General features: G+C 39.5%; 1 protein-coding gene across 1 annotated transcript in view; it reads right to left on the bottom strand.

The window, feature by feature from the left end:
* The window catches only part of LOC126428433 (unconventional myosin-Ib), an 852,237-nt gene that overhangs the window by 200,055 nt on the left and 630,418 nt on the right, over positions 1-21,764 (bottom strand). The window contains exon 11 of the mRNA XM_050090358.1: positions 15,385-15,532. Within this exon, the coding sequence (XP_049946315.1) occupies positions 15,385-15,532 (148 nt within the window). The remainder of the gene's footprint in view (positions 1-15,384; positions 15,533-21,764) is intronic.

The following is a 21,764-nucleotide window of genomic DNA, read 5'->3' as shown; positions in this document are numbered from 1 at the left end:
GAAGCATTGAAATGTTCCAGACCATTTTGTTACTCTGCTGATATCCAATGACTATAAAGTATTTGAAATCCCTGAACTCTACTGACCTACCAGTTTTGCTGTTACTGCTTGTTCACTGACAAAACAATACTCTCTGCCTTGTTTTATTCTGGTGTGTCCACACACTGAGATTATCTAATGGTCAGTTCCACATTAAGACACCAAGGAATTACAGACATTGCATGTGAGTAGGTATTGATTTCAATCAATGGGAAAAGCTGAAAATTTGTGCTAGACTGGGATTCGAACCTGGGTCTCCTGCTAGCTAAGACAAGTAGATGCTCTGACCACTAAGCCATCCGGACACTGTGGTCATCACAAAAGCACGGACTATCCTAGGACACCTCCAATCGTGCCCCAATTCTCAACTTAGGTAGTGTCCCTTGCTCATTATGCTCATTGCTCACGGCATTTTGCTGATTTCTGTGGAAGTTCGAGCCTATGTGCATCTGCATTGAAGAGCTTGTTGGTGCCATACACAAGCATGATTATTGTGTGTATCTGTTAAATGATTTAAACACACCTGGAACGTACCTATGTCAATGTACCTATGTCAAATGAACTGTATGGTTTCAGAGACCTTTCCAAGTCTCAGACATATATGATGAACATATACAGACTGAAGTGATGAATGAAAATTTATACTGAGGCCGACGGCAGAAGATCTGGGTTTATATTCCAGTCTTAGCACAAATTTTCATTTGTCACTTCAGTCTGCACATGTACAACAATGTATTTATGTGTTTCTTTGTGCATTACTTTTTATACAACTATATAACACATCAGTAGTCTCATGCTTATGAGCTAATGAAGACGGCAGGGATTTCATGACTCCATTTATGTGAATTTACAATAATATGACATTTATTTTACATTTGTATTTGCCAGTCTTCCATACTTACATAATTTTTATAGCTTAAAGAAGAAAAATTGACAAGATGTTGCCACTGCTGTCAAAGAAAATACATGATTGAGATCAGTCACAGTAAACTGTAAGCAGGCATATTGTTTTGTACGAGTACTGTTACCAAATCATGCTAAAAAATTCAAATGTCTGGAACAGTCCTGTATGCTTGGCTATGTTGACATAACTGATTTCTTCTTTTTCTTCTTCTTCTTCTTCTTTTTCTCCTTCTTCTTCTTCTTTCATAAAAGTAGGCGATTAGCTCATTCAAGCCTCTGAAGAAGTTCATGACAACATTTCCTTGGCCTTCCACTATATCTTCCAACATTTGGTTCATATGATAAAACATTTCCTGGTACATCTACATCTACATCTACACCCATACTCCACAAACCACCTGACAGTGTGTGGCGGAGGGTACCTTGAGTACCTCTATCGGTTCTCCCTTCTATTTCAGTCTCGTATTGCTCATGGAAAGAAAGATTGTCAGTATGCCTCTGTGTGGTCTCTAATCTCTCTGATTTTATCCTTATGGTCTCTTCACAAGTTATAAGTAGGAGGGAGCAATATACCGCTTTTTCTTCTTGCTGTGTGTTCAGGTGTAAGAGCCATCTCTTTGGCCAATTCCATCTTCTGTTGTAAGAATATCCAGTTCTCTCCACACGTCATCATTATTAGGTTTAACAATATCATGTAGCCTTTCAAGGATCTCAGCAATTTCATTTCTGACCCCTGTATCTCACTAAGATATTTAGCACTCATCAGCCACACCTCTGAACCATGCAGCACAAATGTCACAGCCACCACTTTATAAAATTTCATTCTTGTTTCTTTTGTCTTTTTCCTATGTAATGTTCTTCACACTATTCCATATATGGGATGGTACCTAATTTACAATAAATATAATGAGCAATGCCATTCTTGTGTTGTTGTTGTTGTTGTGGTCTTCAGTCCTGAGACTGGTTTGATGCAGCTCTCCATGCCACTCTATCCTGTGCAAGCTTTTTCATCTCCCAGTACCTACTGCAACCTACATCCTTCTGAATCTGCTTAGTGTATTCATCTCTTGGTCTCCCTCTACGATTTTTACCCTCCACGCTGCCCTCCAATACTAAATTGGTGATCCCTTGATGCCTCAGAACATGTCCTACCAACCGATCCCTTCTTCTGGTCAAGTTGTGCCACAAACTTCTCTTCTCCCCAATCCTATTCAATACTTCCTCATTAGTTATGTGATCTACCCATCTAATCTTCAGCATTCTTCTGTAGCACCACATTTCGAAAGCTTCTATTCTCTTCTTGTCCAAACTATTTATCGTCCATGTTTCACTTCCATACATGGCTACACTCCATACGAATCTTGTGTTACAGTTAAGATACTGTAAGTGACACACATGTTCAATAGATCTATTTACTAGTGGCATTTTTGATGTGATTTCATAGACTTTCCCGGTGTAATAACTGCTGATATTCTTCACGGTTTTGCAGCCGGATCACGTTGTCATCCAGACACAATATTTCAGCAGACCAGCCGGCCACCATCTTCAGGTTAGTTAATGCTCTTGCACTGCCTCACCGATACTGAATTCCAGGCACAACGATGGAAACCTTTACAAACCACGGACAGAGCACCACGCGTGCGTGAGATGATGGGCAGCACCTCCTGGCGGCAAGTAGACATGCAGCGCGCCAGTGGGAGAAGACGGTGGAAACGATAAATCGTAACAGCACTAGTTAGAAGAATCCAATGATCGAAAAGAAGACCCTTGTTGTTTAATGTAATCAGATTCCATATCTTACTTAGAGGAAAGCCTTTATCCCTGTTAATAATAGTACTTGGTAATCTAATTTCAATGGATTCTTTAAGAACACATTCCCAATAGGGAGAAGCAGGAGAGATCAACTGTGTCTTGTCATACATCATCCTGTGTCCTTCGTTAAGGCAGTGTTCCGCCACTGCCGACATCTCAGGCTGGAACAACCGAGTGTGCCGATGATGTTCCACACACCGGTCCTGAATAGTTTGACCAATATACTTCTTTCCAAAGTGACACGGAATTTCATAAACCCTGGGCTTCCTCAAGCCAAAATTATCTTTAACTGAGCCAAGAAGGGTTCTAGTCTTGGCCACCAGTGTAAAAACACTTTTAATATCATATTTTCTTAAAATTCTTGAAATTTTGGATGAAGTATATCATCCAACATTAAACCATAATGATCTTCTTTTCGATCATTGGATTCTTCTAACTGGGTCTGTTGCGATTTATTGTTTCCGCCGTCTTCTCCCGCCGGCCTCGGTGGCCATGCGGTTCTGGTGCTGCAGTCCGGAACCGCGAGGCTGCTACGGTCGCAGGTTCGAATCCTGCCTCGGGCATGGGTGTGTGTGATGTCCTTAGGTTAGTTAGGTTTAAGTAGTTCTAAGTTCTAGGGGACTTATGACCTAAGATGTTGAGTCCCATAGTGCTCAGAGCCATTTGAACCATTTTTTGTCTTCTCCCACTGGCGCGCTGCATGTCTACTTGCCACCAGAAGGCGCTGCCCATCACCTAACGCACGCGTAGTGCTCTGTCCGTGGTATATAAAGGTTTCCGTCGTTGTGGCTGGAATTAAGTTCTGGTGAAGCAGTGCACGAGCATTAACTCACCTGAAGATGGCGGCCAGCTGGTCCGCCGAAATACTGTGTCTGGATGACAACATGATCTGGCTGCAAACCCGTGAAGAATATTAGGGGCATTCTTTTTTTTTTTTTGCGCTGAATATTCACCTGCCAGAATGCGTAATGCTCCTATTATAGCACAGAAGAGAGGACTATATCCTAGGCAGAGACAGGGATGTAAAGGAAGGGAACTAGCTTTTTGACTTATCTGGCAGCTGCAAAGACATTTAAATCAAAACATCTTGACACATCCACGCTTTTTTTTCTTGTTATTACTAGTGCCCATGTCGTGTAATATAATGCATTGTGTCAAGTAAAGTAACATGACACATGATGTCATGTCATATAAACTTGTCATCATGTCATCCAACATGGCATTTGTCATGTCGTACAATATGATACAATGTGTCATTACAGTTTAGGATGCATGCAGCCCTACTCTGAGATACTTCCTATTATAAATGCACCTCAACTCTAGGATATTTCCTACTGTAGATGCATCTCAGTCTAGAAGCATGTAAATTTGTGTGTATTTGTTCTTACACCCCTCGTCATACATATAATAGGGGGTGGATATAAGCAAGCTCACTGGGCTGGGGAAGTAGAGTTAACTCATAAAAAGGGATGAATAAGTCAAGATATTTTGATTTATATGTCTCTGAAGCTGCCAGATAAGTTGAAAAGCTAGTTACCTTCTTTTACATCCCTTTCTGCCCATGACATATTAGCCTTTTTTGTGCTATGACAGGAGCATTTTTCATTCTGGTTCCCAACTTTTACTTTAGCATAATTTTGACATCGGACCACCATAACAAGGCAACTAATGCAGATTTTTGTTGACTTTGGTGACAATTGATCTAGCATTCCAATCCAAGAATCTGAAGGTGGTGGTCATGTGTGTATGAGATGTGATTGCTTGTGTGTATGAGTGGTGTGTGTGTTTCTCTTTTGCTGGCAAGGGCTGTGGCAGAAAGCTTTACATAAGAGTCTTAACTGTGCCTGTCTGCAACTTAATGTGTCTTCTTTACAGTAAGTAGCAATCTTCCTAATTTGCTAGTATTCCTACTTGGAGTTTCCATTGTTTGATTTTATGTGCAACATTTAGCTCAACTTTAAACCATCATATTTCTACAACAGATAAAGATTATTGGATAAAAAGTTTGGTTTTGATTTTATACATTTATATACCTAAGTGCAAAGTTTGGACTGATACATACATGTTTGAAGTATAGGAGTGGCATGCTTCAAAAACCTCCCAGAAAAACATGCTTCTACACGTAAAATCCAAATGAAGCAAGATTTTTTCAAATGGTTAAAACTTATCTTTGACCAAGGTCTGATACATTGGTAGACCAAATTTGAGGCAACAGTCTCACTCCAGTCTGGTGTTACTCAGGATAATTGTTTTTGCACATAAAATGCCAATGGGCACATACAAATGGTGCTTTTGCAAAAGGAGTTAATCGATTCATACAATTTGCCTGGGAGCCAGCTCCTGCTTGTTGTTGAAAATTCGCTTAATATACCGTAACATAGCTACAATAAGACAGGTGTTCAAAGAGCTACACAAATAGCCACTGATCCAGGCTAAATCAAAAACTTTAGACCTCATGTTCCTAGCTCAAATAGAAACTGGGCATCAAGAACCCCCCTCAAATCATGATTCTGCATGCAGTCTTTTCAGCACTTTGCCACTGTAACTATAAAAGCCACAGTTTTCATTTTTCATTGAAAGATTTTGATGTTATATCCAAAGTACATCCTTAGAGGCTAATACACAGCTATATGAAAGTCATCCTCCATTTGCTGAATAGTAACCTGATCAACAACAAATAACATTGTACTTTCTAGTTATATCATCTACATTAACATCAAAAATTATAGGGGACAAACTACAGCCCTGACATTCTCCTTGGTTAATAAACGTTTCCTCAGGTAGTAGGTTCTCTTTTATCAATGTTATTTGTGTGTCATAATGAAAACTTTTTACAGCATCCACAAGATGGAGAGATTATCCTTAGAGACCGTTTTTGTCTTTTTAATCAATGGATGTGATGTGTGTCTCAAAATTAAAGGAAACAATTATGTCTGTTCATGACTGACACTATCTTAAATGTCGTCGGTCTTTGATCAATGACGTGTCTGGTATAAAATGTAATTTTCATTAATTACTGTTCCATATACTACTTATATAGTTGTTGTCATGTGTTTATCACCTCTTTTTAAATATAGATATCATCTGAGCTTTTATCTAGTAATCAGGAACTTCGCAGCAGTTCCTGCATAGACTAAACAGGTAGGCAATTTCAGTTTGAAGGATTTAGTGCCATAAAAGACTTACAACTGAATATTCCTTATATACGATGAGGTGACAAAAGTCATGGGCTGCCTCCTAATATCAAGTCCAACCTCCTTTTTCCCAGTGTAGTGCAGCAACTTGACGTGGCTTGGACTCAACAAGTCATTGGAAGCCTCATGTAGAAATACTGAGCCAGGCTGCCTCTATAGCTGTCCATAATTGCAAAAGTGTTGCCAGTGCAGGATTTAGTGCACAAGCTGACCCCTCAATTATGTCCCACAAATGCTCAATGGGATTCATGTGGGTGATTTGGGTGGCCAAATCATTTGCTTGAATTGCCCGAAGGTTCCACACCAATCGAGAACAGCAGTGGCCTGGTGACTGGTGCATTGTCATCCACAAAAACTGAAGTCCATGGATGGTTGCAAATGGTCTCCAAGTAGCTGAACATAACCATTTCCAGTCAATGATCAGTTTGATTGGACCAGAGAATCCAGTCCATTCTATGTAAACACAGCACACACCGTTATGGATCCACAACCAGCTTGCATAGTGCATTGTTGACTACTTGGTCCACGGCTTCATGAGGTCTGCCCCACATTTGAACCCTACCATCAGCTCTTACCAACTGGAATTGGGATCCAGCTGTCCAGGCCAAGGTTTCCTAGTCATGTAGGTCCCAACAGGTATCATCACGATCCCAGGAGAGGCACTGCAGTCGATGTCGTGCTGTTAGCAAGGCACTCGCGTTGGTCATCTGCTACCACAGCCCATTAATGCAAAATTTGAACGCAATGTCCTAACGGATATGTTTGTTGTACATCTCATATTGATTTCTGTGGTTATTTCACGCAGTACGCTTCATGCTTGTCAGCAGTTGGCACCAACAACCCAACGCAAATTCCAGCGCTCTCAGTCATTAAGTGAGCCGTCGGTCACAGCATTGTCAGTGGTGAAGGGCAATGTCTGAAATTTGGTATTCTCAGCACACTACTGACACTGTGGATCTTGGAATATTGAACTGCCTAATGACTTCTGAAGTTTAATGTCCCATGTGTCTAGCTCCTACTACCATTCCATGTTCAAAGCCTATTAATTCCTGTCATGCGAACATAATCAAGCTGGAAACTTTTCACATGAAACACATGAGTTCAAATGACAGCTCACCCAATGCACTGCCCTTTTATACCTAGTGTATGTGATACTACTGCCATCTGTAAATGTGCATACTGCTATCCCGTGACTTTTGTCACCTCACTGTACTGTCTCAAGTATAGGGCAATAATCCTATGAAAGCAACCAAAGCTACAATCTTTATATCCAGTTTTGCAACAGAAAGAATGGGTGTAAAGGGGAGGGATTTTACAACTACACCATCCGTGGCGCTATGGGGGCAATTACTTCTCTGCTAATACACTGGAGCTTGCTTCTTAGCTAGTGAGTGCTATATTAATACGAGGTGTGTTTTTTAAGTAAGTACCATTTTGAAATTTAAAAAAAAGATGTGCTAAGATATCTCAATAATTTTGTCTTTACATGAAAGTTTGTACCTTAATCTACTTTTCTACATAATTTCTGTGAATATTGAGGCACTTGTCATAATGTTGTACCAGTTTTTGAATACCCTCCTCATAGAAGTCTGCCACATGACTTGTTAACCACTGCATCACCACTGTTTTGACTTCATCATCGTCTTGAAGACACTGACTGCCCAGGTGTTTCTTCAAGTGGAGAAACAGATGGTAGTCACTGGGCGCAAGATCGTGGCTCTACGTAGAATGAACTAGAGTTTCCCATTGAAAAGATCTTTAGTCTGATTTGCCACATGTGGATGGGCATTGTCTTGCACCAAAACAATGCCCTTACTCAACTTCCATGGACTGTTGCTTTGATTCTGGTGTGACGTAGGCCACCCATATTTCATCGCCCGTAACAATTTGGCTTAAGAAATCATCACTGTCGTTGTGGTACCACTCAAGGAAAGTCAACCCACTGTCTAAACATTTGGTTTTGTGCACATCTGTCAACATTTTCAGTACCCAATGTGCGCACAATTTTTGGTAATTCAAGTGCTCGGTTACAATGCCATACAAAACACTACGAGAAACATTAAGAAAGTCATCCTGCAAGGAGGAAATTGTTAAGTGTCTGTTTTCTCTCACCTTATTGTCCACTTCCTGCATCAAACTTTCATTAATGACTGAACGACTCCCACTCTGTTGTTCATCAAGCACACTTGTGCGACCATCTTTAAATGCCCTCACCCACTTTCTTACCATTCCATCACTCATAATGTTTTCTCCGTAAACTGCACAGATCTCATGATGAATATCAATCGCTTTTAGGCCTTTAGCACTAAGAAATCTTGTAACAGCCCGTACTTCACAGTCGACGGGACTCATGATTACTGGAGGCATCTTAAACACTCAGTACATAATGTAAACAAGGAAGAACCTGACTGTAATGGCGTCAGTACAGAGATTAAGGTACAGGCTTTCATGTAAAAATAAAATTATTGAGATACCTTAGCACGTCTTTTTTTAATTTCAAAACGGTACTTACTTAAAAAACACGCTTCCTATTTTTGGGAGGTGCATCAGTAAAAGCTGTTTCTCATGTGGCTTTTGCAGGAAGAATGCTTCTGGCAACTCAGAACAGACTACCTCGGGCAACACTGCGGGAGGGCGTGTTGAGGCCAGACGCAACAGATCGTGGCACTGGTGAGCAGCATTTGGACGACACACACACTGCCACTGTGCGTTGCGTGAGGCCTGCGGTCAGGCTGGCCATGTCCGTCCCCAGCAGCTGACACACTTCAAACAGCTCTGCAAAAGTGTATATTCCTGCAGCCACTGCTTGCTACCCAAGAACAACAGCATGTAATGTACCAAGACTACACCAGTTTAACAAAATGAAGAGACTGATACCACTTTGGGATTTCAAGTGTCTGATATCATTTCAGTCCTGGAATGAACAATACACATCTTCCGACGAACATATGATTAATTGGAGCTTATACAGCATCAATGACTTTCTTTAATGTCAACATGCAAAAATAATATTCTTCAAAGCTAGTGATCCTATTAATTTCACTTTAAAATAGAGAGGAATAAGTAAGTACATGATTTTTGAAGATAAACATAAGTCAAAAACAGCATAACATTCCATTATTTAATTAGTTTGAGTCTTACTAAATGTCATGTAAACTTGCAAATCCATGAAACTTTGTTTAAATGACAATTATGGAAATTCCTGGATTGAAAAATACATAAAATAAAGGAAAGGCAACCAGAAACATATAATGGAAAATAGTTAAAATTAGCTATCAAGCTCTTGCTCGCAGCTTGCAGTTGTTACTGTGAGCATGTATGTTTTGGTGTATAGGTGACTATGTGAGTGAATGTGGGTACTCCACTAGAAAGAGAGCAAGAGCTCAAAAGCTAGCGTTTACAGTTTTCTATAAAGTGGTTTGGTGTGCCACACACCAGTCCTTTATAGGTAAGTGGTTGCCTTTCCCATATTTTACATAAACTTAAGTTGTTTAACACTACAATTAGTTAATTATCTACTTTTTGATCATGTAAATGCTGGTGGATTATTAAAAAAGCATGTTCGTTAAGTAAAAAATACTGCAACATAATTCTGTAAGCAAAAAAAAAAATAGTGAAAATTTTGTCAAAAACAAAAAAATTGTGAAAATAAACTGTCATCAACAGATTTAAAAGGTTCTTATCATCTTCTTGTCAGTAAATACTCTGTTTCGTTAAAAATACATTTGTGAAAAACTAGTCAACTTTTATTCTGGAATGTTCCAGCATACAACTGCAATTACTTAAAATAATTATTGTCACTATTTTAGTTTATTTATTTTCCTTCACAATAAAATTTATATTTTTATTTAAATTTATTCTTCAGTTAAAAAAATGGATGTAACTAAAATAAATGAAATGAGACTAGGGGTTTCTCAGATGTTCTGGTGTGTAACCATAAATTATATATACTCACCAATAGTGCACTAGAAAAAGTTCATAATTCACATTTGATAATCACAGTGTCTTAGTTTGTCTGCTTAGGAGTCACTTCTTTAATTCTTTGTCAGGAGTAAGCAAATTCTTTGTCCTGGCTAGATCATACCAAGTTGATTATGAAAATCTTTGTACTATCTGAATATGCTGAAGTTAGATGTATGTCTGTGATTTGATTGAGAATATCTAATAAAATTATGGCCACAGTGGAAAAATGTCACACTCATTTAAAAACTTTTGTTTTCCAGTTGATCTGTTGTTGAACTATGAGATATGTCACACATTAATCACAATAAAATAACTCATACAATCTGAGATTTGACACTTTTCTCACATTCATGGTTATAGTAAAGAAACTCCTGGCAGAATGCAAATAATTTAAGAGAAATGACAACATTATGGAAATGACAGATTGTTACTCATGATGCACAGGAGATACTGAGTCACAAAGAGGCACAACAAAAAGAAGACTGCTATACATTTAAGCATTTAGCCAAAAGGCCTTTCTGTTGTGCAGAAAACACTCACATAAGCAGAACTCACACACACACAACCATTGACTCTGGCCACTGATGATGTATGTGTCTGATTTGTGCTTGTGTGAATGCATGTGTGTTTTCTACCCTACAAAAAGGGTTTTTGGCCTAAAGGTCACATTTAGAAGGTTTTTTTTTTTATTTTTATTTTTTTTTAAAAAAAGAAGATCAGCACAAAACAAGAAAATATCAGTGGGTGCATTGGCACACAGTGGCATACAATGAGTGTGAGGCGGTGTGAACTGGGAAGAAGTGATAGGACAGAAGGGGTGAAAACAGTTGGGTGGCCGGCTGGAGTGGCCGAGCGGTTCTAGGCGCTACAGTCTGGAACTGTGCGACCACTACGGTCGCAGGTTCGAATCCTGCCTCAGGCACTGATGTGTGTGATGTCCTTAGGTTAGTTAGGTTTAAGTAGTTCTAAGTTCTAGGGGACTGATGACCTCAGAAGTTTCCTCCCCCTCAGTCATTCCACCTCCTCCATACTCTCGTCCAGTCACCCTCGCTGCATACCTCTCACTGTCCACAAACCCACTGATCTTTTCCCCTTCCCGCTCCTCCTCCTCACAGCCTCCTGACACTGTGCCTGGAAGCCTTGTCCTGCCACCGTCTAGTCCCTACATGCTCCTCCAGGCAGCCCTCTTGTCTCTCCCTACTCATAACCTGCTATCCATCCTTCCCATCCCGCTCCAGATTGTCGATTTTGTTCAACGTGGCAGTTGCATTCTGGCTGCAGTGGCCGGAGATAGCAGTCGTGTGTGTGTGTGTGTGTGTGTGTGTGTGTGTGTGTGTGTGTGTGTGTGGGAGGTGTGGCCCGGCTTGTGGGAATGTGTGTGTGTTTTCTTTTCTGAAGAAGGCTTTGACTGAAAGCTCGATGTGTAATGGTCTTTTTGTTGTATCTGTCTGCGTCTCAGTATGTCATGTTTACAGTGAGTAGCAATCTGTCTTTTTCATAAAACTGTTTACATTTTTTAAAGAAATTAAAGAAATTATATATAAAATAATAACAAAAACAACCAATATACACAAAAAAAGTGAGCACAATTTGTCCGCACATGCTGTTGTAACAGCAAAGCCCCCACCACAGGGTTAGACAATATGATACCCCTCAATTCTCCATCTGTGAACAAGGTGAGGTAGGTCCATCCATCCATCCACCCATCCCTCCCTAGTTACTCCCACTGCTCTGCCCCCTGATGGGATCAAATCCATTGCAATTTTGGACCATCTCACATGTTTCATTGTCACTACATGTCCACCAACTGAAGTCTTTTGCTTTTCATCACTATAATGATAATAGGCTTCTTGCACAGTTATTATAGTTCTGTATTTTGGCTCATTCTTCATTCTCCAGTCGTTGGAACCCAGACCTGTTCATATATTTTCCTGAGGACTTTTTCCTCAAATGTAAGTAGTTGTTTATGGTCTTGTTTTTAAGTCCTCCAGGTTTGACAGCCATATATAGTACCAATGGCGTAATTAATGTTTTATAGAGTCTTAGTTTTAGTTGTTGATGATCTCCCTAGATCTTAATACAGGGTTTAGAGAGTTACAGCACCTGCTTCTCGCCTGCAGTGTGTGTTAATCTGCACTTCCATTAATGTTACTGCAGTAAACACTGTTCCAAGATATTTTAACTGTTTACATGCTCTCATCTGATATAGTTTACAGACAGATCTTGGCATTTATGGATCTTACTTCCTATGGATACATACTCTGTCTTTCAGTACTAATTTGAAGCCCAAACATTGATGCCACCAATTCCAGGATCTGAATCCTTTTCATTCTTCTTGCGTGCATGTTATTAGGACACTGTCACCTGCATGGCCAGATGGGCAATGCAGGGCTACTGTAAATGATTCAAGATGACTTAAACGAGGTTTCTAGTTGGTGAGATGAATGGCAACTAGTTCTAAATGTGGAAAAATGTAAGTTCATGTGGATGCATAGGAAGAACAAACCTATTATGTTCTGTTACAGTATTACTAGTGTCCTGGTTGACACAGTCAAGTCATTTCAATATCTGACCACGACATCACAAAGCGATATGAAATGGAATGGAAGGATTATATGAGAACTGTGGCAGGGAAGACGAATGGTCAACTTTGGTTTATTGGGCGTATTTCAGAAAAGTGTGGTTCACTTGTAAAGGGGACCACATATAGGATGTTGGTGTGACATATTCTTGAGTACTGATAAAAGTGTTTGGGATCTGTACTATGTTGGACTGAAGGAAGAGATCGAAGCAATTCAGAAGCGGAGAAGTGGTCTGCCAGATTTGTTACTGGTAGGTTCAAACAACATGTAAATGTTGCAGAGATCCTAGGAGAGTTCAAATGGGAATTCCTGGAGGGAAGGTGACATTGTTTTTGAGAAACACCATTGAGAAAATTTAGAGAACCAGTATCTGAAGCTGACTGCCAAACAATTCTACTGCTGCTAACATACATTGCACATAAGGACCATGAAGATAAGATTCGAGAAGCTCATACAGAAGCATATAGACAGTTGTTTTTCACTCGCTCTATTTGCAAGAGGAACAGGAAAGGAAATAATTAATATTTGAGCAGAGGACCCTCCATCACAGTCCGTATGGTGACTTGTGGAGCATCTATGTAGCTGTAGATGTAGATTCATTTTATATTTTCCAAAGTATTAAATGTACAAATAGGAGTGGTGCACAAATAGAACCAAAAACTCACGTAGTTTGCACTGTGCCAACCAACAAAGCAAGAAAAGAGTTTTTGTGTGTTGGAATATGCAAGATGTTTATCTGTTACAATAGTGCAGTGGGCATTCAAGAGTAATTATGAAACAGAACTTCCATGTAAACAGAGCATTGTGCATTGGTATAGACAATTTAGGGATACTAGTTGCCTCTGTAAACAGAAAAGTACGGGCTTACCAAGTGTTCCAGATGCAACTGTGAAGAGCGTAAGGGAAAATTTTGTACACAGTCCAAAAAATGGTCCACAAAAGTCATGAACTGTGTGGAAGATACTGTGATGGAACACCCCCTCATTATAGCATTGCAGCATCAATGTTTGTCACTGCCTAAATGACGAACTTTTGCATTGCTCAATTGGGTGTAGTGGTGAATATGATGTGCCTGTGTTCCCTTCACGTGCAGATTGCCTGACCCAACAGTTTAACAGTTTTTCCTTTGGGGGTACATTAAGGCTAGGTTCACAGTCATTTTTTGTGAAGTATACATTTCTAGAATGTTGGGACGTAAAGGTTTATTAATCCATGTGTTGCAAAAGTTTCTACAGCCTATTGTTCAAAACTGTGTCACAGCTGCCATGGGACACTCTAAACCAGAGATGCCTGGCTCAGGTAGAAAACTTGCTGTGGCAGGACACATGTTTACAAAATGATTTGTACTGCAGTATGCATGCAAACACACTCGCCAAAAAAGCTGATAAACGATGTGTGGAAGCTGCCAAATGCAGCATATCCAGTCAGCCAGATCAGCTTTTCTCCTCAAGAAAAACAAAACAATTGCTAATGAGCCATTTTGAATTTTGAAAACCGAACTTCAGATTTGTGTTCAGTGACATCAAAAATATATAATAATGTGTAATTTTATGCAAATTGAACTAATAATACATATAAAAGTTTTCCTTAATTTTTATACTAGTTTTTTTGAGAAACAATTTTCCAGAACTGCGTACAGCATAAAATAAAAACGGTTCAACTTATTAACATCTACCTTTGATGCCAGAGATGTAAACACTTTTTCTGGGAGTTTATACCTACAACACATGAAATTTGTTATTATTAACTATTTTTTGTGAAGCCATAAAGAGTGGAAAAAAAAACAAAAATCGAACTCAAAGTTTGAGTTAGTACCAAATTGTTAAATTTAAGATTATTTCATTTTGAGTAGGTATAAACTCCCCTGAATTTAATTTAGTATCAACAGATGTTATCCATTTTTTATTTCAGATAACTCCTGAGGGGCTACAGTGCACGCAGTCTGCGTACTTCAAACTCACAGGCCCTTGACCAAACCATAACTACGGATGTAATTTAAAAAAAAATTGGAAATCTAAAATAAAGTTCAAAGTATGACCAATCATAATCCCCAAACAGTTCCTTTGTACCGTTTTTTATTGTTTCAAAAAAATAAAAGTTCCAAACTTTGCCTACTTTCTTGCTCATTTGAATGAGAACCTGGCCTTAAGGACCACATTTACATACCACTGCTGCTAATAACACTGGACCTGCTCATGGAATGCATCAATGTCACTGTGATGACAAGATGTTCCTACAGGAGGTATGGAATGAACTCAGCTGCCACTCAGACATGTGTAGTGTGACCACAGGGATATATTTCAAAAATGTCTCATCTGACTGGGCCCAGTCCTGGGCCTTTAAGACACCTGCAACTCTTACACTCACTACCGAGCACATTTGTTCCTTAATGTTTTTTGTTTCTGGTAACAAAACTCGGTTTCAGCAGCTGGGCTACAGTGCTGGGACAATGCAGTCACATATGTGTATGTGTACATTTTTGTTTATCAGTTAACACTATCCAAAAACTTAGCACAGATATCACACTAATTTCTGTGCCTATCAACAGAGCAGCAGTTGAACTATTATGTTTACTCCTTCCATTTTTTACATTGCGCCCAGAACTTTATAGTACTGCATTATGTGCCCAGTTGCTGCTCAATGTGTCCTCTATATTGTGAAGTGTTGCCTTTCCCTCACAATAATGTTTCAGAACTGTACCCACAGCATTGTGGAAGAACAACAGGATGTGATGTGTATGAATAACATTTGGTCGTAGCTTCCAATGATAAAGTTATAAAAATTATATATATTTTTTGTAATTCTAGCTAGTATGCCACCAGTTGAAAGAACTGTCTCATTTTTAACATATTATCTGGTAGAAAACAATACTGGAAAGTATAAATTCTCACCATAATCATTGTTTACAGTACAGCCTTCTGTGCCATCAATATTATTCGTTGGCACAAAAGTGATGTTGCCTAGCTTCAGTACGGAAGCAACAATCTTGAAGACACTCATCACCTCGTCCTGCATGAACCCCAGCATATCCATAGCTCTCTGCAACAAAATTAGTAGTGTAATCTTAAATTATCTTCTTTTGTAAACCATTAAGACAACACATTATTTCTTTCCCATCATCTCATACTTGTACAAAACGAAAGTAAAGGAGTTTTATATGAAATACATACACAGCAGTATTTAACAATAAAACCACTAATGTTTTAATGTTCACCTATAAACCACTGCAGATGTTGTGTCAAAAAGGTTAGCCCAAAATGAAATATGAACCATATGAATATTGGGAAAGTGAAGGTTTACTAGTAATAAAAACTGCTAACAGAGTGAAGATCTTAATAGGTATAAACAAAAAGGGTTAACACTTTTGACAAGACTCAGATCATCTGTACATTCTTTTTCTGAATTACAGATGATATGAGTCTTGTCAAAAGTATTTACCTTAAATTCATTCAGAATTATGATTTAAAACAGGGACAGCTGAATAGAGCATGGTAGAACTTAAAAATGAAAGTTATTGATTCCAGTTCATCTCAGTCCTTGGATCTGAATGACTTGTCTCTCTTACACTTTCTCTTTCTTCCATCTGTAGCTGCTGTCTATTTCTTGACGAAAGAATTACTGGGTCCGAATGCTTGCAATTCTTCCATCTTTCTTTAAGTGATACAATCTCACACCGAACATGCAGACAAGAGAACAGTACCTTCCGTGCCTTACACATAGAGAAATAACACACATGCAAGCTTAAAATCGATGTAGGCACTTTAGTTGCTTTGGTTTGAAGCTGGTATTTTTATCTTTCTTGTGCATATTTCAGTGAGAATTTTCGGTTCCCACATCACTGAACCAACACTGTCATTACACCTTCTATCTTGTTTCCTGTATTTATAATTATTATTTGAATGCCTGGTCATACACTATCTGATCTTAAGTATCAGGACACATATTTGTGGGCATTAATATGGAGTGTGCCCAACCTTCACCTTTTTGATGGACTGCACTAAGTTGGGGACACTTCAAATGAGATGGCTGAATGTCTGCGAAGGAATGGCAGCCCATTCTTTATCATGAGCTGAAATACAAGAAGGTAGTGATGTTGGATGCTGGGGTTTCTTGTTAAGTAAATGTTGTAACTCATCCTGAAGGTGTTTCGGTGGGTTCAGGTCAGGACTCTGGAAGACCAGTCCATTTCAGCTGTGAGGGGCATTTGAAAAGTCTGTGCAAAGTCCGAGAGATGGCACCACTGGTGTGTATACAGGTCATGTTTAGTTAGTAGCATCTTTGGAAAGAACACACACCAAGTTTCAGCCATGTTGGGCTATTTCGTTGTGTTTGGCATTCGTGTGAAACATGGAAGTCGAGTGATTGTCAAAAAATGGATGAAAAAGAAATTTAGGTGGTGATTAAACATTACTTTATGAAAGGCAAAACGTCTCAGAAGACTAAAGAGAAGCTTGATAAACATTATGGTGACTCTGCACCTTTGATTAGAACAGTTTATAAGTGGTTTCAAAATTTTCGGAGTGGCCATATGGGCACAAATGATGCTGAACGTACTGGACGCCCTGAGGAGGTTACGACTCCAGAAACCATTCATAAAATCCATGATATGGTGATGGATGACAGAAGAGTTAAGGCGCTTGAGATTGCTAGTGCTGTGGGCATCTCGAATGACTGGGTACATAATATTTTGCGGAAACGTTTGGACATGAGAAAGCTATCTGCAAGATGGGTTCCATGATTGCTCATGCTTGACTGAAAATGGAATTGTGTGAAGTGTTGCAAGGATGGTTTGAAGCTGTTCAGGAAGAATCCACAGGATTTTATGCATCGTTTCATCACTGTGGATGAAACATGGATACATTACTATACTCTTGAGACCAAACAATAATCTAAACTATGGGTTACCAACAGAGAATATGCACCAAAAAAGGCGAAGACCATTCTTTCGGCCGGAAAGGTTATGACGACTGTCTTTTAAGATTCGCAAGGGATAATCCTCATCAACTATCTGGAAAAGAGTAAAACTATTACAGATGCATATTATTCATCATTATTGGACTGTCTGAAAACCGAGCTGCAAGAAAAATGCCGGCAATTGGACCGCAAAAAAGTCCTTTTCCATCACGACAATGCACCAGCACACACCTCAGCAGTTGTGGTCGCAAAATTATTGGAAATACTATTCCAGATCGTTTCACATCCCCCTTTTCTCCAGACTTGGCTCCCTCGGACTACTATTTGTTCCCCAATTTGATGAAATGGCTAGCAGGACAAAGATTTTATTCAAACGAGGAGGTGATTGCAGCAACTAATTGCTATTTTGCAGACTTGGACAATTCCTATTATTTGGAAGGGATCAACAAATAAGAATAACATTGGACAAAGTGTCTAAAAGAAGACTGTTGAAGAATAAAAAAGGTTTACCCCAAACACATAAGTAGTTTTTATTTTTGCACGGACTTTTCAAATGCCTCTCGTATGACACTGTCCACAAACCATTGCCCCACAGAGCTTCTTTATGACAGGATGCACTGTTATGCTGATACTATCAACAACCATCCCCACTATAAAATGTGTTCATATCGTTCTACATTTAGCGTCTTTTTATGTGCAATATGGGATCACAACCTAAACAGAAAAGACACACCCACACTGTAAAATCACCTCCTCTGTACTTCCCTGCCAACACAAAACATGATGACGGGTAACATTCTCCAGGCACACACCCAACTTAAACATTTCCAATGAATTTCCACTGGATGAAACATGATTCTTCACTTCAAATCACTCCTTTCCAGTCATCCACTGTCCAGTGCCATCACTCTTTACACCATCACAAACATCAGTTGGCAGTGGTTGGTAATATATGTGACTTATAAGGCGCTGCTTGGCCACTGTGCCCATTCTTTTTAACTCCTCACAGTCAGTCATTGTGCTAGCTGGACTGCTGGAACACTTTGGAAGTCAGAAATGATTCTTTCAACTGAACTAATGTGATATTTTAAATACACTCTCTACAGTTCTCTACTGTTGCTGTGTGTCAGTACATGAAGTCTGCTTGATCCTGTTTCAGCTGTGGTTGCTTCTTCATGTTTCTGCTTCACAATCACATCGCAAACAGGCAACCCGTGCAGCTTTAGAAGAATTAATGAAAAACTGCTCCAGTTCCTGTTGAGAACTTTAGTGACTGTACTACTACCAGTTCTATCTTTCAAATTCTAAAGGTGGCAGGGGTAAAATACAGGGAGCGAAAGGCTATTTACAATTTGTACAGAAACCAGATGGCACTTATAAGAGTCGAGGGGCATGAAAGGGAAGCAGTGGTTGGGAAAGGAGTGAGACAGGGTTGTAGCCTCTCCCCGATGTTATTCAATCTGTATATTGAGCAAGCAGTAAAGGAAACAAAAGACAAATTCGGAGTAGGAATTAAAATCCATGGAGAAGAAATAAAAACTCTAAGGTTTGCCGATGACATTGTAATTCTGTCACAGACAGCAAAGGACTTCGAAGAGCAGTTGAATGGAATGGGCAGGGTCTTGAAAGGAGGATATAAGATGAACAATGACAAAAACAAAACGAGGATAATGGAATGTAGTCGAATTAAGTTGGGTGATGCTGAGGGAATTAGATTAGGAAATGAGATACTTCAAGTAGTAAAGGAGTTTTGCTATTTGGGGATCAAAATAACTGATGATGGTCGAAGAAGAGAGGATATAAAATGTAGACTGGCAATGGCAAGGAAAGCGTTTTGAAGAAGAGAAATTTGTTAACATCGAATGTCAGGAAGTTGTTTCTGAAAGTATTTGTATGGAGTGTAGTCGTGTATGGAAGTGAAACATGGACGATAAATAGTTTGGACAAGAAGAGGATAGAAGCTATCAAAATGTAGTGCTACAGAAGGATGCTGAAGATTAGATGGGTAGATCACATAACTAATGAGGAGGTATTGAATAGAATTGGGGAGAAGAGGAGTTTGTGGCACAACTTGACAAGAAGAAGGGACCGGTTGGTAGGACATATTCTGAGGCATCAAGGGATCACAAATTTAGCATTGGAGGGCAGTGTGGAGGGTAAAAATCATAGAGGGAGAACAAGAGATAAATACACTTAACAGATTCAGAAGGATGTAGGTTGCAGTAAGTACTGGGACATGAAGAAGCTTGCACAGGATAGAGTAGCATGGAGAGCTGCATCAAACCAGTCTCAGGACTGAAGACCACAACAACAACAACCAGTTCTGGCTTTTACAAGGTGTACAACTTTGCTTGTGCCATTTGCCGATAGGTGGCGACAACGGTAAGTAGCGGTCGAAAGAAACAAATCGCAGACGTCAGGCAGTTAGCTTGGACCTCAGTCAACATAACCTCATTCAAACATTAGTCGATTTGTGTCTGCATCATAAAGTTGTTCTTGATTGAAAATGTCAGTTTACGAATCTAATTATTGTCATTTGCGGGAGGTGTTACTGTTTTGTTTCAATATGAAGAAAACAGCAGCTGAGTCTCAGCGAATGCTCTCAAGTACATATGGTAGGGACGCTATTAATGAAAGAACATGTCATGAGTGGTTTGAATGCTTCAAGAACGGTGATTTTAATGTCGTAGTCTGGCATAGTGAGCGAATGTTTTCGAAGATGCAGAATTGGAGACATTGCTTAGTGAAGACCTGTGTCAAACTCAAGAAGAATTGGCATGATTAGTGGGAGTGACACAGCAAGCCATTTCAAAATGTCTCAAGGCTATGGGCACGATTCAGAAAGAAGGAACTTGGGTCCCATGTGAGCTGAAACCAAGAGACGTTGAACAGCATTTGTGTGTTTGTGAACAGTTGCTTCAGAGGCAAAAACGGAAGGGATTTCTGCATCACATTGTCACTGGGGATGAAAAATGGGTTCATTACAATAACTCTAAATGCAAAAAATCATGGGGATATCCCAGCCATGCTTCCACGTCAACGGCCAAACTGAATATTCATGGCTCCAAGATCATGCTCTGCATTTGATGAGACCAGCTCTGTGTCGTGTACTATGAGGTGTTAAAACCAAGTGAAACAATCGCATGTGCTCATTATTGAATGCAATTAATGCATTTGAGCAGAGCATTAAAAGACAAATGGCCACAATACAGTGAGAGGCACGATAAAGTGATTTTGCAGCATGCCAACGCTTGACCCCACATTGTAAAAGAGGTCAAAACGTACTTGGAAACGTTAAAATGGGAAGTCGTACTTCACCCGCCATATTCTCCAGATATTGCTCCCTCTGACTATCACCTGTTTAGATCAATGGTGCATGACCTGGCTGACCAACACTTTTGATCTCACAAAGAAATCACAAATCGGATCGATTCGTGGATCGCTTCAACAGAAGAAAAATTTTTTTGATGCGGGTTTCGTACACTGCCCAAAAGATGGGGGAAAGTAGTGTCCAGCGATGGAAAATACTTTCATTAAATCCTCAAATGTTGGGGAAAAAATGGTGGAAGCTAAGTTGTACACCTTGTCTATTAATACATTTTCTAATAGCTCTGAAAATTGCCATAAACATGGCAGATATATAAACATTGTATATAACAAAAGATGAGAAAAATGGCTTCCATCTGTATACTATAAGTACAAGTAGGAATATCAACAATGTAGGAGAAGATAGACCGCTACTTATGTAAAAATGACATATTAAGTAGCAGACAGCCACAATTACAAACACTTACACATTAGCTTGCGGCCATAGCCTACATCAGAACAAGAAAGAGAAATACACACCATTCATTCACACAAGCAAGCACACCTCACACACATGACTGCCAACTCTGGCAGCTCGGGTAAGAATGCTGAGCTAGAGTATATAGATAGAATATAAGTACAGATAAGAGTATAAAATGACATTATACAGGCTGAATGGCGAACTATTCAGCCTTTATAATGTCATTTTATACTCTGGACTGATAAGGTAAGGAATGAAATGGTTCTCCAGAGAATCATCAAGGAAAGGAATATACGGATAACACTGACAAGAAGAAGGGACTGGATGATTGGAAATCTTTTAAGAAACCATGGAATAACTTTCATGGACCTAGAGGGAGCTGTAGAGGGTAAAAATTGTAGAGGAATACATTCAGAAAGTAATTGAGGACATAGATTGCAAGTGCTACTCTGAGATGAAGAGGCTGGCACAGGAGAGAAACTCGGTGGGCTGCATCAAATCAGTCAGAATACAATAGTGGAATCAGCAATGTTCTCAACAGCAACTGGAGCGATTTTTCAGTAACTCAAC

Source organism: Schistocerca serialis, chromosome 12 (genome assembly GCF_023864345.2).
Source record: "Schistocerca serialis cubense isolate TAMUIC-IGC-003099 chromosome 12, iqSchSeri2.2, whole genome shotgun sequence".
Lineage (NCBI taxonomy): Eukaryota > Metazoa > Arthropoda > Insecta > Orthoptera > Acrididae > Schistocerca > Schistocerca serialis.
Note: the sequence above shows the minus strand (reverse complement) of the source record. Positions and strands in the feature narration are given on the sequence as shown.